The sequence below is a fragment of the Amphiprion ocellaris genome, chromosome 12 (assembly GCF_022539595.1).
Source record: "Amphiprion ocellaris isolate individual 3 ecotype Okinawa chromosome 12, ASM2253959v1, whole genome shotgun sequence".
Lineage (NCBI taxonomy): Eukaryota > Metazoa > Chordata > Actinopteri > Pomacentridae > Amphiprion > Amphiprion ocellaris.
This window is the reverse complement of record NC_072777.1, coordinates 12559249-12576756: the sequence shown is the minus strand read 5'-3', so window position 1 is coordinate 12576756 and position 17508 is coordinate 12559249. Positions and strand designations below refer to the sequence as shown.

The following is a 17508-nucleotide window of genomic DNA, read 5'->3' as shown; positions in this document are numbered from 1 at the left end:
CAATTGTATGTGTAGTTATGTATTATATCTGGGCTGTTTTTACATTACTGTTTACTCTGACTGCACTTTTAGGGCCTTACTTTTATTTTGTGTGATTCGATATTTTTATTCTTTTTCATGAAATTTTTTCAATCATTCAAGAGTCCATGTCTATGCCTCACTAAAAATCTATTAGTGGAATAGTAGTAGTGTGTTTGGTGTAAACACATACTCAAGTTTCTCAGGTGATAAAAGCAACGTAAGTACAAATAGCAGAAATGTTGAGTGATCCATATTTGAGATTAAAATTAAACATTTTCCACGAAACAGGAGATGCTCAAACAGTTATATTTTCACTGGTGTTAGATCCAGATAAATGAGGTCAGTGTGAACTTAATATCAACTCAAGTCGACAGTGAAGGAGGAACACAAGAGCTGCAAGATGTGGCTGCATAAGAGTAACAACTGACACAAGAGAAAGAAAGATGACAGTCATAATGAGGAAGTAACAACTTAGTAATTACAGGAAGCAAACACGAGCCTAAGAAGCTCCACTTCAGAGATTTTCATGAGAAGTGGAGAGAAAAGAGAGACGGAGAGGAACGATGGTGGAAACCAGATGGAATAAAATGTTTCTTCTATTGATGCTGGTGCTTCAGTTCAGCGGTAAGGACTCATATAACATCATTATTAAAGAAATATGTAATAAACTCCTCCTTGTAATGCTATTTTATTGCATAATCTCTATGTAGAAGAAACTATGTTTCTACAAGGTAAACTATGAGTTTATTGAACTCTTGAAATTCAGTGAGGAGGCAGAAACATATTAAAACTTACCTTTGATTTCTTACGTATCATAAATTCTCCTCCATCTGACATTAACAGTAACATTCATGTTTCTCTGTCATATCCTCAGGAGCTCTGACCAGACAGCTTGACCTCTTCTCCACTGTCAGAGATGGAGATAAAGCCACTTTGTCTTGTGAGAATGTAATGGATGATCATCATAACTGTGACAAAACCACCTGGGTCTTCAGTAATTCAAAAATACCATTAGCAGTAGAGCTGGTTACTCTTGGACAAATTAAGAATAAGACCAACAAAGACAGACTGAATGTTACAGCAAATTGTTCTCTGGTTATAAAGAAAGTTACAGTTGAGGATGCTGGTCATTACTCCTGCAGACAATATATATCAGAGAAAGAATTTCAAGATGCTTGGGTTGATCTGTCTGTTGTTACTGGTGAGTATTTACAATATTTTCATCTCAAAGTTTCTACTTAGAACAACATGCTGACACAATACAACAATTCTGATTACAGTCATGAAGTCAAACTGATTTACTTTGTCTTTCTCTTGCAATCCATCTTCACCAGTGACTGAACATAAAGACACTGATCTGGTGACTCTAAACTGCTCTGTGACGACAAACAGACAATGCAGACACACAGTGAAGTGGCTTTTTAAGGGTCAAGCTGTGGATAATGACAACCCAAACATAAAGACATCACAGTCTTCCTGCTCTGTTACTGTGAGCTTTGTGAATAATTTTTGGGGATCATCAATACCATATCATGACTGGTTTAAATGTAGTGTATCTACAGAGACTAAAAAAGAGCCACTGACCTTCAGTCTTCGTCCATCAGGTGAGAAAGTGAGATTATAATCAGCTGTTTTAAATCACTTCAAGTTATTGATGTGAATAATTAGCTAAAATATTAATTTTATGATCTGAAGCTTTAACATTTCATCACATACAGACAGTTTCTGACTGAACAGGTTGCTGAGTAGTTTCTTCTTGTTCAGGTGAGGACACAAAAACAACAACAACAACAACTGCAAATAACACAAAAGGTGATACAACCACAACAGGATCTTCATTCAGTGATACACCAAGTAGGAAAATTATTGTCTTCTTTATGCATTATTTTCTGCTATCTCTCTCTTTCTTCTTCTGTAAGATTCTGACTAGGCTATGGATCCACTTGATAGTGCAATGTCAAGCTTTGCAGCCTAATTAGCTAAGGGAGTGATAAGTGGAACTTCAGTTATGTGTTTATTTATTTGTTTTGTCTTGATGTGCTTACTGCAGTATAACTGTCTGATTTGATTTAAAGTATTAACTATTTTTGAAAGTCATTTTCTTGATTTTAAACCGGATTACCAAAATGCTTAAAATATCAACATTATCACATTCCAGATCTCTGGTGGCTGTACATTGTTGTGCCTGTAGTTGCAGTAGCACTTTTGATAATTGCTGTGAAAGTCACCAGATCGAGGAGAACTAAAGGTGAGAACAATTCTTTTATTTATAAATGATAGCTTTTAATAGAACTGTGTTTTTATGTGAAGAAATTTAAGTCACTGAGCCTGATTATTACTGTCTTTTGTTTTTGTCTTTGCAGGGAAAAACACACAAAGAAATGGCAATGTTGTGAGTTTTTAAAAAATCTGTTCTTGACTAGAAAGTTTGGTTTCATAGCTGAGAAAAAACACAATAAGATAAAAAAAAAGTGCTGTCTGTGCTACATGAAAACTGTTTGCAGTAGCAAACATGAGAAAATACTAGTGATGAAAGTCTATCTATCTATCTAGATATCTATCTATCCATCTATCTATCTATGTATCTATCCATCTATCTATCACTGTCAGCACAAACAGTGTTGGAAGCTACATACAGGCGGTGTTTATGGTGGGACTGTTGTGCTGGGGTTGCATTTTTCTATCTGAATGTATCCACAGGATTGAAGCAGTAAAGACACTCATCTATAAGATCACACTTTTTGACCAAATGTAATTTGACTATATTCATTCAGGCCCTGACTTCAGATCCTGCAGTGGCTCAGTCTGCACCTGAAATCAGTCAGGACATGGTGAGATAACAGAACACACCCAGCCCAAAGTTATAAGCCACAGTTGTATTTTTTCTCCAAAATCTAATTGTATGTATAATACATTGTGGAATGCCAGCCTACAAATGATAAAAATAAAACTTCAGTGGTGCAGCTGCCTGGATCGCACTCAAAAAGAACCTGGGTGAAAAAATAGAGTCAAGAGGTCAGAGCAGAAATAGATATGAGGTGACGTCTTGAGCAGAAGTATTGAGTCAGTATGGATCCACATGTTACTGATGAGTCATTGTGTTGTCGTCTCTGTGTAGGCTGATCCTGAGGATGGTGTTTCCTACGCCTCCATCAGCTACACCAAGAAAGCCAACAGTAAAGCCAAGGTGAGCCGTCTGATTGGTTATTCTTCTGACATCAGTGTGTGAATAAAAACTGTCTCATTAGGGCGTCATTGGTTACATCAGATCACATCCTGTTGTGCTGTTTGCTTCCAGATTCGGAGTAAAAAAGATGACGATGACACAGTAACCTACTCCACAGTGAAGGCTTCCTCACCTGATCCCAGCAGCCTCTATGCCACCATCTACAATCCCAACTCAGGTCCTTAGATCACCGCTTCTGTTCAGAGCTTCTAATCTAAAGTGTTGGGTCATAACTACAGTGGCACAGTTTAAAAAGCAGAAGTCAAACCACAACATTTTTACTGAAGGTTGCTTAAAATGCTTCATGAACTGTGTGAATGTTGGGTTTATTTTGGGTTTATTTTTCAAGGTTTAGCATATAGTTTATTTTCAAAATATATATTGACTGTATTCTTCTGCAAATGTAATAATTTATCTACATGAAGATTAGTTTGATAGCCTATAACCTAAGTTTGATAACCTATCATTATCTGATATGCAGTACTTTGGTCATTTCTGAAATGAATCATTGTGAAAACGTTTGTAAGAAGGATGTCATGCATCTAAGAATGTGAGAAATAGCCACCGATAATTAATTTGAGGAAGTGGCTGATTCTCTTTAAGAACCTACTAGTTTAGAGACGTTTGAGGACAAAAGAGGAAAGACAGACAGAAACGCAGATGGTTAAATTCAGATGGATTAAAATGTCATTATTTCATGTGGTGGCTAATGGCAGATGTGATTTTTTGGAAATACTTACATTTGTCCCTTAAAAATGGCCTTTGCACAAGGATCAAATGTGAACATTGTTAGGCTCATGTATTATGTTGCTGTGATGCCACCTGTAGGTGAAATGTCAGTTTACACACCAAGAGCAACCAAATCAGTAATTTTATTTAGATGGAACCTCATCATGGGCCTATGTTATTTAATAATGAAGTTTACAAAATAGAGAGACTTTATAGAATAGAAATGATTACTTAAAAGCCAAGGAAAAAGAACTGTTTTTAGTTTATGTCTAAAAATTGCAACATTTTGGGCAGATCTGAGTTCTAAGGGGAACTGGTTGCAGCAGCAGCAGGCAGAAAAATGACTACACACTTATTACCACTTCATCATGTCTGATCTGAACTCACCAGTCCCTGCAGATCCGTGAGAGCTTCTGGGCCTTAGCAAACAATTCTTCAATATATTTCAGGCCCAGATCAAACAGAAACTAGTGGACAAAAGGTATTGCCTTAAGTTCAGCTCTATATTTAACTGGAAGCAAGTGAAGTGACCTGGGTATTGAAGTAGTGTGTTCTCCTTTGTTGGTGTTTGTCGGTATTCTAGCAGCAGCATTTCCAAAGGTTTCAAATGCCTAAAGGTCTTATTTTGGAGGCCATTAAGAAGTGCATTATGGTAGTCCATTCTACAGATAATGAAAGCATGAATGGGATTTTCTAAATCTTATTTAATTTAGTTACAGCTTTGATGTTTAGATCTTAATCAATGACTACACCAAGACTGTTGTCTTTTTTATTACTGCCCTGCACTCGTGGTAAGCTCTGAGAGCCAGGAGAGCTGATATGTCTACCAGTCATTTTAAACTTTGCAGTTTTGTGTTAAAGAAGTATTTAGGTCTGTTTTTATTATATAAGCAAAATACATTTAAATGTAACAGTAAAAGTTACCAGCTTGTTGGAAAAATTACCTTTATCAATGTTATAGTTTTCTATGTTGTGTTAAAGAGATTTTAAGTGATGCATTATAATTAGCCAGCTGCAACAGAGCTCACTTTATGTAGTATTTATATTCCTAGTTTAATTTACTGGATAACAATGCTCTGTGTTTTATTTGCTCTTTGTGTGGTTATCTGAAATTCATGTTGGAGCTAAAGTCAGAGAAAATCAGAGTTTTAGAAACGGGTTAAAATTATTAGTTAATCTTAAATATAAGTAGCAAGTCTATATTTATCAAAGTTACTTGTGAGGTGGCAACTTCACCTCTATATGTGTGTGTGTATGTGTGTGTGTGCATTACTTGTAATTGATGCAATTATTAAAGTCATATCAAGTTTACCACAGCTGTGTGACCGGTGGAAAAAAAAGTCAAAATAAAAGTTGTCCCATTAAATTATTTGCATAGCTTTCTTGGGAACCCTTATTTTGAAAAGCTGTTATTCGAACCGGCATTTCCTGTCTGTTGACCCAGAATCGGTTCTTCTGGTGTGATGCTGGAAGAATTGTGAATTTGCTGCTGAATTTTCCTGCACATTGGAAGAATAACCAGGACTATATTTTTACAGTCATCTTTACCGAAACACGGGAGTGAATGGTAGCTGCTCGGTAAGTTTCAGACGCAGAATGAGAGGAGAGGAAAGAAGAGAAGCTAACGTTTGTTCAGGTGTCAAATGTCCGCCACACCAGCGGCTGTAAACAACATCGCTAAGCTAGCTGGTTTTCGACAGCGCAATTTCAGCGGAGTGTATTTCGGCCTGCTAATTAAGCTGTTTTTACCATGCACGACTAGCACCGTGAAACATGCATTATGGAACATCAGTCTAGATTAATTTATTCAAAGTTACCAACTATAATGCCGCTCTATTTCATGGCATTCCGGTTAGCAATTAGCATTAGCTGATGCTAGGTGGCGTCAGCTAACTCCGTGCGTCTGATTTTCGCTCCAGTCTGATTCACTTTCGGTTTGACGTGTCTGCTCCTCCTGTCAGATGTGACTCTGGCAGCCGTCGACCATGAGCAACAGTCACCCTCTGCGTCCACTGGCGTCCGTGTCGGAGATCGACCACATCCACCTGCTGTCGGAGCAGCTCGGAGCCCTGGTGCTCGGCGAAGAGTACAGCGATGTCACCTTCATCGTGGAGGGGAAGCGCTTCCCGGCTCACCGGGTCATCCTGGCAGCTCGCTGTCACTACTTCAGGTAATTTCAAATGTCTGAGAGCTCATGGTTGATGTTCCCTTTGTCTATGCCACAGATCCATTGGAAAGCTCCTACTCATGATTACTGAAATCCACAAAGAGATAAACGGAGTAGAGCTGAAACAACCACTTGCTTCGTTGTTTGATTTTAATATTGTATGATTGTATCGTTTTAAGCGATCAGTTAATTGTTGTGTCATTTTTAACAACAAATAGCAGGAATTTTGCAGTCTCAGCTTCACAAGTGTGATCTAATTTTCTTCACCTCATGTGACAGCAACCGGAATATCTCTAGGTTTTGGTCTGACAAAATTGTTCATTTCCCATTATTAAACTGTAGATGCTACACATGAAGACACAGTTTCTTTAAAGTTGTGTATTTTTGTAATCCTTGTTGTGTCTTCATTCTGACTGCTGTTTCTATATTTTTCACTAATGTTTCTTGTGACTTTTAAGTGCACCCATTTTACACACATTTGGTTTTAGCATTGCATTCAGCAAGCACATTGACTGCCTTTGTATTGGCATACATTATGTGTTGGATGCAGTTTTAATCTTGCCAGTATTGCTCGTCACCATGCTTTTCAAAATAATATTTTCTACGTCTGTAAGACTGCTGTCAGCTCGGTACATTTTAAAAATCAGGACTTAAAGACATCTCTGTGTAGAAAATTGATTATAAAACTAAAGAAACTATAAATGCTGAAGCTTTTTGCTTAATCTTGTTCCATTAGGGCCTTGCTATACGGAGGAATGAAAGAGTCTCAGCCACAGGCGGAGGTGTGTTTGGAGGAGACACGAGCTGAAGCCTTCTCGATGCTGCTAAACTACCTGTACACGGGCCGGGCCAGCCTCAGTTCTGCCCGGGAAGAAGTGCTGCTGGACTTCCTGGGCTTGGCTCACCGCTACGGCCTCCAGCCTCTGGAGGACTCCACCTCTGAGTTCCTCCGCACCATCCTGCACACCAACAACGTCTGCCTGGTCTTTGATGTGGCCAGTCTCTACTCTCTGAGTGCGCTCAGTGCAGCCTGCTGTGCCTACATGGACAGACATGCACCTGAAGTGTTGAACTCAGATGGTTTCCTCACGCTCTCCAAGGTAAGACGTGACAGGAGGATGGAATTGTTGTAATCAGCTCTGCATTTAGGTAATTTTTTTTGTTCAGGTAGCCTTTATTCCTCGATGCTCTGTAATGCAATACAATTGGTTTGACCTAAACTGTAGATACAGTGACCTCTAGTGGTAGATAAGTGATTTCTTTAAAAAAAAGAGTCTGCTTCTCAGCGGTCTACAACCTCAAAAACACTTCACAATGTTTTAGCAAATACTCCATTAATCTTAAATGAATTAATCATTTTAAAGTGGTTAATCCAACCAATATTTCTTACCGCTTGTATGGCTGAAATCATTTTAACTGATTAAGTTTATTGCTTGAAATTATCGTCACATACAGCTGGAAGCACTGAAAAAAAATGTGATTATATTATGTGTCATTAAATTCAATAAAGGATTTTAGGTGTTATCATTCACTAGTTTTCCATCAGTTGATTAGGTATTAAATTGCAGTAAACTGAGTTTAAAAAAGTCAGAGTTTTATTTAGGTAACCCTGCAGAAACCCAAAAGAGATTTTTGTCTGCTTTGTTAATCTGCTTTTACAGATTGGACTCTATCTTGTACAAGTTTTTCTTTTAAGAGCTCATCTAGGAAAAGGCCAAATCTCTTATTTCAAATTTCATATAAGCAATTACTTAATTTTGCTCCTTTATCTGGCCAAAAAATACCCATTATTTATTTTTTCCTAAATGATTGATTGAAGTTCCTGTGTTTGCAGACTGCTCTGCTGACTGTGGTCAGACGGGACTCGTTTGCTGCCAGTGAGAAGGAGATCTTCCAGGCCTTGTCCCGCTGGTGCCGGCAGCATGAGGACGGGGCTGACACTCATGAAGTGATGTCAGCAGTGCGGCTGCCACTCATGACTCTGACAGAGATGCTGAATGTTGTGCGACCGTCTGGCCTTCTGAGCCCAGATGACCTGCTGGACGCCATTAAAACCCGCTCTGAGAGCCGTAATATGGATCTGAACTACCGAGGAATGCTCAGTTAGTGCTCTTTGTCCGATTTGTGCCATTATTGCTAATAAGAATAATGTTAAACCAATAAAAAACGAAATATGTGTTTGCTTAATGCATTATATAGCATTTTGTTCATATATCAATCTCTCTTTCCTGGTTTTCAGTCCCAGAGGAGAACATTGCCACCATGAAATATGGAGCTCAGGTGGTAAAAGGAGAGCTGAAGTCGGCGCTGCTGGACGGAGACACCCAGAACTACGACCTGGACCACGGCTTCTCCAGACATCCCATCGAGGAGGACGGCCGGTCAGGGATCCAGGTCAAACTGGGCCAAGCGTCCATCATTAACCACATCCGCCTGCTGCTCTGGGATAGAGACAGCCGGTATGAAAAACATGTCTCATCCTATTGAAGCTAGCAACAAAAACAGATTAAAAACAGCATAATGTGGGTTGAATTACTTTAGCTGTATGTGGAATTCATATTATCTTCAATGAATTTTGGAGTATATTCTTCAGTTCAATTTGTTCTTAAAGTAGTTGACGGAATGCACTCATGTGAGTGTTTTAAAAACCATTGATGGAAAAAAAAATCACTGTCAATACAAACTGATTGTCGATTGATTTATTTGTTAACTGCAAGTATTCTTTGTCTGACAGGTCTAAAGAAACGTATGAGTAATTGATTTGTAATGAGCTTCATGATACGAACTTTATGAACTGAATCTGTGTACTGCCTTAAAATGTCATCCTTGATCCTTTCAGATCTTACTCCTACTACATCGAGGTATCTATGGACGAGCTGGACTGGGTGCGTGTTGTGGATCACGCCAAGTACCTGTGCCGCTCATGGCAGAATCTGTACTTCACACCACGAGTTTGCAGGTAAGCTAAACCAAACCACGTGGTTTCCTGTTCCACTATGTGCCAACATGAATTATTCCTTGGTCCAAGGTGTTGTGAAACACGTGACTTTGTAGCATGTTATATATCTTCACAAGAATATCACATCTCTTAAATAGGGAATACATGTACTTATGGGTAGTGAATTTGTGGCCATTCTATCTTCTTTCTAGAATGAGTCAAAAGAAATTAGATTCCATTTCTGTCATTTTTTTGCAAGGCAAAAAGCAGTAATTTGCGTTAAAATTTCCATGTGTAACATTCAGAAAACCCTTGTTTTTAATGACAAACACTGGTGACACCCTGCAAAACTACACGAGGGATTTTTGTTCATTTGGTATTTGTAAAACACATACTTATATTTATTCTGCTTTGTGTTAAAGGAGCATGTTTTATGTACTTGATGTCATTTATTTTATCAAGAAGTCTCTGATCAAATGCTGTAATGATTTAATCATTCTTCAAAAGTAAAATGGTAAATTTTGTTCATATTTGAATGCACATTGTAGAGAAGTCATGTTTTTTTCTGGCTCAGAATGGGCCTTAAGGGAGATTAGTATGCATGAAAGGAAGCATTAATGGTCAGCGTGACGTAAAGGCAATGTGTCTGTCTTACCTCATTTTATGGGAATCTATGCAATCTTCTGTTATTTCTGACCACTGAATAAACAAATATGCCTATTATGGTTGAGGTGATTAAACTCCAATTAACAGAGCTACATAAATCAAAACAGAATGACTGTTTTTACTTTCAATTCTTATTGTTTTCTCAATGGTAATTTTCCTTTGGTGCTGACTGAAACGTCTTTGGGGTCTGACAAAAATTCCTCTGCTGCAGAAACTGTGGTCACCAACATAAAGTTAAAAAGTAATATACATCAGACAAGGAATGTTTGAAACATAAAGGAAATGTAAAAACTTTAAAGGAATAGATTGGGTCCTAAAGGGTAACAAGAAAAGTATCTGTTTCTTTCCGCCTTTAATTTAAAGATTTGTACTGTATATGAAGGCAACAATAATTTGAATGAAATTCATCATTATTTTTACAGTCATAAAGCGTCTAACAAAGAGACTAAGCACTATCACCACTGCGCCTTCATGTTGTTCTTCAGTTTTTTCTTGTCAAAAAATTGAATTATAGTTGTTTGTTTTTCTTACTGACTCAGAGCCGATGTTTTTTCTTTGTGTCTCAGGTATGTTCGCATTGTGGGAACACACAACACAGTCAACAAGGTTTTCCACCTCGTGGCTTTCGAGTGTATGTTCACCAATCGATCGTTTACCCTGGAGAACGGACTTGTTGGTAAGTGGCAGAAAACTGGGGCAAAAAAAAAATTTCAAATGTTTTAAACTGTAAGGTTTGTGTTTTAAGCCTCATATTTGCAATCAACCTCAAATATGTGAAAATCATAGTAAAATAAGTCTGTAACCCTGCCTTTAATGTCTGCAGTGCCTAGTGAGAATGTGGCGACTATTTCCTCGTGTGCCAGTGTCATCGAGGGAGTGAGCCGTAGCAGAAATGCCTTGCTCAATGGTGACACCCGCAACTACGACTGGGACTCTGGATACACTTGCCATCAACTAGGCTCTGGAGCCATCGTCATTCAGCTCGCTCAGCCCTACTCCATCGGGTCATTAAGGTAGATAAACTTGTTTTATGGCACTTATCAAGGTTGTTTTCTCCTGACTAGATCCTTGCTTGTGTTGTATCTACTCTCAGATGTACATCGCTTTGGGTAAAAGCATCTGCTAAATGAAATCGTAGAATTGTAGATACGGCCTTATTGTCAGCATTGAGTATTTTTCAAAAGAGCAGCCAGAAATCTCAGCAGCTGCTGAAGTAATTGTTGCTGTACAGGTAGTAAATTAAACTAAACATTTTTTCTTTGTCCCACATTACATTGGAGTAATTTTCACCACAGTGGTAAACCTTTGTGTGTGCTTAGGAGTTTGGATATGGCTGCGTTTAGCAATAATGCATAAATTAGCTTTATTTATATTTTAGTTATGAATGTCCCTAAAAACTAAAACCTAAAAACATGATATATTCATAACTGAAATCATTTTAAAATGCAGTGTGAAGTCGCATCAACACCTCACAGTGATGGTTAACACATTAGGATGGTGAAGTACAAAACGATAGTGTTTATTATTCTCTGTTTCTTCTGTCCGTTCAGGCTGCTGCTGTGGGACTGTGATGAGCGATCCTACAGTTACTACATTGAAGTCTCCACCAACCAGCAGCAGTGGACAAAGGTGGTGGACCGCACCAGGGTGGCATGTCGGTAAGGCACCCGATTCTTCTACGTGGACCCTTTTTAAACCAAACATAGTTCTTTCCTGCTATTCATACACATTCAATACATAATCAGACTTTATTTATTTATTTTATATATTTAAGTCATTTCATCATTGTAGTCTCCTGCTCGGTGCAAACTTTATTCATGATTCTGACATTGTTTTTATTTATTTTCTTACTTGTTATGGTTAAAATTACTTAACTAAACCATAAACTTTAAAGAGCCTATATTATGCACATTTACAGATTCATAATTATATTTTTGGAGTCTACTAGAATATGTTTCTATGCTTTAAAGTTTATTAAACACATTGGCTTTCTCATACTGTACATCGCTGCAGCACCTCTTGTCAACCTCTGTCTAAAACGCTCCATTTTAGCTCGTCTCCTCCTGTCTTTTTATGTACTACAAGACACATCATTAGTGAAATAAGCAGTCAACACAGTGGCTGCGTATTTTCCCTCAAAAACATTAATTCAGACTTCTGAGGTTTCACACGTAACAAACCTAAAAAAAAAAACAGTCCTGTTCACTTGCAGGATGGGGCTGTGTGTTCCAGTATTCTGCCTCAGAACTCAGTTTGAACATTTATGGCTGAATTAATGAGGAGTTTCACAGTGTGTGAGCAGAGTTGCAGGTGAGCTGGTGTGCTCAAGCTGACGTGAGTGGACAAAGAAAGGCGGAGACTTCATAGATCTGCTAGAGTTACTCTTAAAGGCATAAAGGGGCACTTTTCTGGGAAAGACTTAAAATGTGTAAATTTGTTACACAGAGAAGAATTGCTAGGGGTTTAGTCAATGACAGAACAAGGATGTAATGGTCCCCCCTCACAAAAAATCCAGTCTGCTCTCATTGCGTAGCTGGCCTGATGAAAGTACGGCAATGTAGGTTACACATCGTAATGTCCGATCTGTCTATAGCAGAGGTCAGCAGCCTTAAACACTCAAAGAGTCATTTTGACCCGTTTCTCACAGAAAAGAAAACACCGGGAGCCACAAAACCCTTTTGACATTTAAAATGAAGATAATACTGCATATGTTGTTTTTTAATCTTTATACTATGTATTAAAAGCTATAGTGTTGCATTTATGAAATCACTGCTACAGAGAAAATGAGATTACATTAACCCTAGCCTTATGAATATATGCAAAATAATAGGCAATTAAAGTATTTATTGGAGTGGGACTTTAATGCCTTAATTTTGGTTGATTAATTACAGAAAAAATAATGTGTTAAAAAAGATAGCACATTTAATCACACCTTTCTCAGTTAATTAAGCTAATTTCTGGCACAGCCGTAACACTGATGCACACTCCAGCCCAGGAGGTGGCGGTAATGAACCTAAAGTCTGTTTGCCATCCACAAAGAAGATGCACAGGATGCACTGAGTGATGTCAGCACACAAGAAAGTTTGGTGAACAGTGATGGAAGACAAGACTGCATTGAGCTTGTTGGGTGGAAAATTTTCTTCTAAAAATCTTCCCGATGGCAGCTTGGATAAAAACGTGGTTGTGTGCAAATTGTGCAACAAAGAGTTTTCTGATCACTGCAGCACTTCAAGCCGACGGTATCACCTCAATGTAAAACATGTTGCTGTTAGCACCAGGGCTAACGTTAGCTACGACAGTCCTGGTACCAGCAAATGGTGTAGCCATCCCATAATAGACTACTTTAGAAGACATTGAAAGTGCTTGAGTTTACAAAAAGTCTTAAAATGTTGCATATAATCACTATAATTGTACTTTGAGTTTGCAATAATCTATGAATGTAGCAGATAGATGAAAAATGCAGATAAATATAAATGAAACAACCATTTTTGTTGTTTAAGTTCACATGTATGTCTATTCAGTGATTCAGTCATCAACCAAAATTTATTTGAACTGGAAAAACTTTGCTTATTGTGTCAAATATTATGTCAAAAATGTTTCCTGTTTGGACAAAAATGTGATCGATTGCAATTAATTAATCACAAAGCATGTAATTAATTAGATTATTTTTAAAAATTGCATCCCACCACTAATATTTAACTTACTTGGTTGATGTGATTTTTGCTTCTGAACCTCAACGCACATTTCACGCACTTCAAATTTAGAATTACAGTTTAAAAACTAATGAATTAAAATAAATTTGCATTAAATACTCATCATTTATTTTCCAAAGCCACAGGGAGCCACAACAGAGAGCCGCGGGTTGCCGACCCCTGGTTTGCAGGGATGGGCTCTCGGCAGAGGCATCTCTTAATGGCCTACTGGGAGGAACCTGCTCATTATTTGTTTGAGGGCATGTCAAACTAGGTGCTAGATCACTGTTATGCAAATGTCTTTCATGAGTTTGTAGATATGTAACACAAGAAAAGCCTGGACTTTACACAAGGCGTTTAAGACGGTAAGGAGCAGTGTTTTCTGTGGGGGAGAAGAGCTCCCTTTGGCCTGGGCAAGCAAGTTATAACACACTGAAGGAAAGGTGACAACCAAGCTGCATAACATGGACTTTAAACCAGCAAAAGAACTTGTTGATTTCTGTGTACACAATCACTTTTCAAAAGCCTGTCTGATTACAAAGTCACCTTTAACCACAAGTTCCTCTCTAAGGCAACACGGTGCAGCCTCGTCTGAAAGTGATTTCCTTGATGATACAGCCGTAAAAAGATCAATAGAAAATCAAGGCACTGTTGACTAAGTCTTAATTTTTAGCAGATGTGTGCTAACTTTAATAAGCTGTTACACTGGAAGACTAAATATTAAACTTGAACACACAGATGCTTTTAGACCGAACATTTAAAATCTTTCTTTTCAAGTCTTTGTGCAACAGTTGGGGCCAATCATAGAATAATTGTTGCCAACAGAGACATGTAAACTGAAATGCAATTGTTTTATGTTTTTGTTAAAAATGTTTCCTGTCCTCTCTTACAGATCATGGCAGACATTGAAGTTTGATAAGCAGCCTGCTTCCTTCATCCGTATTGTTGGGACTCACAACACTGCTAATGAGGTGATAACATAGTTTACTGTGATCATCAGAGTTCTTCCTTCTTTATGTTTTTTTAATGTTAGAGGATGTTTAGTTTGAACGAAATTAGTATTCAAATGTGTTGGCAGGTCTTTTTTTTTTTTTTCAACATTAGATTCAACATTCAGTGAGCTCAGCCACAGTGTCAGGGACTTTTCAGAAGTCACTGTGGGTAGGAGACGTGTTTTGGTATCCAGACTGATGAATAAACAAATATTAGCATCTTAACTTGCTGCATCATAAGTAGCTATTAAAATAGATTGACCTTCAAACCGCTGGCAGAATTAAACAGTGGTGTGTGCGGTGGTGATTTCTCATGTCGGTGCTTGATTGTGATCTCTGCAGGTGTTCCACTGCGTTCACTTCGAGTGTCCGGCCCAGCTGGACACAGAGGTTAATGAAGGCAGCCCAGGTTTGGATTCTTCTGATTCGGGATCTGCCACCCAGCAGCCGCGACCCCAGCGACCTTCACGCACACACAGCCTGCTGCCTACCCAGCCCTCTTCCTCGTCATCATCTTCCTCACAGTCCCATCATTAGGAGTCCCTCGTCCCCTTGTTGGAAGGTGTTTGGAGGAAGGGAGACCTCAGAATGCCATTTTGCACAGCCTTCGTCGTCCAGACTGCACTGCTACAACGCTGCTAAGGCGATGGTCTCATTGTTATAATCCATGGTCCTTCTGTCATCATAAGTGCAACATTGGAGACTGGTGTATCTGTAGCAGCAGCATTTAGGGCTCCAGTCTTCCCAGTTTTGAAACTGAAAATTAGGTATTGCATTCGCTGGCTCATACATTTTTATGAAGGTACTTTTTAGCTACTAAGACAAAATCATGAAGGTCGAATCTTTACTTCTCCAAAGATGAGGCACACACTGAAATACGGTTCTACTGTATCGCCAAAGAGCAGTAAGACCAGGGCAGGGAGGGAGAGGGGGTGCTATTTGAATTTATGCGATAACAATAATAATAGAAAAAGGATTTTGTCCTTATCAAGCTATTTTTTTAAGAAACTGTCTTAAAAGGACTCTACTCACTTTTCATATCATCAAGCTAACAGAGTAGCAGTCGAGTATTTTTCAAAGTTCGGAAGTAAATTCTTCAAAAGTTTGCCAAAGCTGTGGAGCTAATACACTCCATGGCGTTTGTATGCAAATAGCACGTAATCTAATTATTCATTTGCATATTAAGTAATAGCTGTGAAGTATTTGATGACAAACTTTCACACCCGAAACCAAAATCTCTGATAGTATCTGGTGTGACTTTTTGATAAGATTCATACCTCAAGACAAACCTCACTGAAACGAACCGACATTTAACTGAGTGTCTTAATTTAGCATTTTAAGCACTTGAATAGTTTGGCACAAATGATTGGGGAAATCAATTAGTTTGTTGAAAATTTGGGCTTAGAGGCTCGGACCAAATCATTTATGCACTTGGGCTGCCAGACATACAGTTTGTATACAGTAGATACATGAGCAGCTGCCATTGGCACTTTATTTTACTCAAGTATACAAAAACAAAGGTTGCAGCTTGGGTCTTCTGACTGAAGTACAGTACTGGAGTGCTGGATTTGGTGTCTTGCTGTTTGTATGTTAAATTAATTTAAACTTTTAGGTTTGAGCTGTCTTTTGTGTGTTTTCGGAGGTTTGTTTTTAAGTTAAGTTGTCAGTGCTGTGGTTCCTGTTTGTTTTCATTGTGTCCTGATGTTGCACTTTTGAGTTGTTCGTCTTTAAAAACTCCTGTATCGGAAACGTTTAGTTTGTTGTTATATAACCTGAAATACCTAACTACCCTGTGTGACCCACTGATGTTTCTGTAAGCTTACTTTAGGCATCCCATCTCCATTTAGAAGATTAGTTAGATAAAGTCTTCCTTAAGAATTTAACAGAGAACAAAAATAGGGCTTTGTTCAGATTACATCGTAATGTAGAGAACACACTCCCAGCACCGCATCTAACTTTATGTATATGCATAGTTTTACTTAATAAATAAATAAATAAATAAATAAATATATATATATATATATATATATATATATATATATATATATATATATATATATATATATAATATAAAAAAATTTTGACCATTGACATGTGATTGCATTTCACTGCCTCTTGTTTAATACATTGCCTGTCAAAAATGTGATAATGAGAATAACTGACATTGTTTATTCATGTTCATTTCTGTGAGGGGTCACACCCATCTGCTTGCCTAAATGGCTGCTGTTAAACACAGTAGCGGCCTTTGATACAAGCAACACAGTGATCTCTATCTTCTGTTCAGTCTTGAGAGCTTCTGTTACAGACCAAACAGTGGCGATTGATCAATCAACAGGTATTCATCATGCTCCCGGCACAGATGTCCCGCTAGCTCTTTGGGCAATGTTGATGTGTTTTTATTGTTACAAATCTTTTAAAAATGTCTGACTTTAAAACTCTAAAGCATTTTGTCGTGTTTGTGAAGTTGAGTGACTGCTCTGTTTTTCCCCACCTTACAGGAATAGCAACCGGTTTCAACTAGAACAGTGGGACAAAAAAATTTGGAACCTTTGTAAATTTTCTCTGTAATATAATCACTGATCAAAAATCAAACTGTTAACCTTTTTTTTCAAACAAAAGAGTAATTTAAGTAAATGCAAAATTCTTCTACTGTTTCTACCACTAAAAACACATAGAGACCTTCACATATTTTGTGCATTAATCCTTGATTTTGACACTCTTACTAGCCCTGGGATAAAATCTACTTTTAAAACCTTTACTACTTTATCTTGCTTACATGTCATATGTTACTCAATAAATGTGCAATTAAATCTGCTGTAATCAATAATTTAATAGCAATATCTAAAAGATGTTGCTTGTAGTGTCAAACTGCTCTTTTACACATTTTAGCCTCTTTTGGCTTATGGTGTTGGTTCTAAGTCAAAACTTTACAATTTTGATTAGCTCTCTTCATCTTCATTTCAACTGAAGCAAGCAACAATTGTCAGTTAAAAAACACATAGGGTTAGAGATTCATTGGTGAAAAAAGTAGATATTAAGAGTTGGCTGCCTAACTACAATAACCCACATCAAATATC

At 37.9% G+C, this 17508-nt stretch overlaps 2 protein-coding genes across 2 annotated transcripts; both read left to right on the top strand.

The window, feature by feature from the left end:
• The first annotated feature begins 508 nt into the window (after nt 1-508).
• On the top strand, nt 509-5325 carry LOC111575082 (uncharacterized). The gene is made up of 9 exons (XM_023279992.3): nt 509-645; nt 896-1222; nt 1356-1625; nt 1786-1875; nt 2180-2269; nt 2385-2413; nt 2796-2852; nt 3140-3208; nt 3320-5325. The coding sequence occupies exons 1-9, from the start codon at nt 585-587 to the stop codon at nt 3431-3433; spliced, it is 1107 nt and encodes a 368-aa protein (XP_023135760.2). The 5' UTR covers nt 509-584; the 3' UTR covers nt 3434-5325.
• A 79-nt stretch (nt 5326-5404) lies between these two features.
• btbd9 (BTB (POZ) domain containing 9) lies at nt 5405-16318 on the top strand. The gene is made up of 11 exons (XM_023279985.3): nt 5405-5554; nt 5938-6146; nt 6880-7243; nt 7978-8245; nt 8383-8602; nt 8983-9102; nt 10314-10423; nt 10571-10760; nt 11298-11405; nt 14332-14410; nt 14774-16318. The coding sequence occupies exons 2-11, from the start codon at nt 5962-5964 to the stop codon at nt 14966-14968; spliced, it is 1839 nt and encodes a 612-aa protein (XP_023135753.1). The 5' UTR covers nt 5405-5554; nt 5938-5961; the 3' UTR covers nt 14969-16318.
• Nucleotides 16319-17508: the final 1190 nt, after the last annotated feature.

Excerpts from the sequence above, each read along its gene's own strand:
- btbd9 (XM_023279985.3), top strand. The coding sequence starts at position 5,962 with ATGAGCAACAGTCACCCTCTGCGTCCACTGGCGTCCGTGTCGGAGATC. Across the intron at positions 10,761-11,297 it reads TACTCCATCGGGTCATTAAG|GCTGCTGCTGTGGGACTGTG; the intron begins GTAGATAAACTT and ends CTGTCCGTTCAG. Across the intron at positions 14,411-14,773 it reads CTCACAACACTGCTAATGAG|GTGTTCCACTGCGTTCACTT; the intron begins GTGATAACATAG and ends TGATCTCTGCAG.
- LOC111575082 (XM_023279992.3), top strand. The coding sequence starts at position 585 with ATGGTGGAAACCAGATGGAATAAAATGTTTCTTCTATTGATGCTGGTG. Across the intron at positions 1,626-1,785 it reads CTTCAGTCTTCGTCCATCAG|GTGAGGACACAAAAACAACA; the intron begins GTGAGAAAGTGA and ends CTTCTTGTTCAG. Across the intron at positions 3,209-3,319 it reads AAGCCAACAGTAAAGCCAAG|ATTCGGAGTAAAAAAGATGA; the intron begins GTGAGCCGTCTG and ends GTTTGCTTCCAG.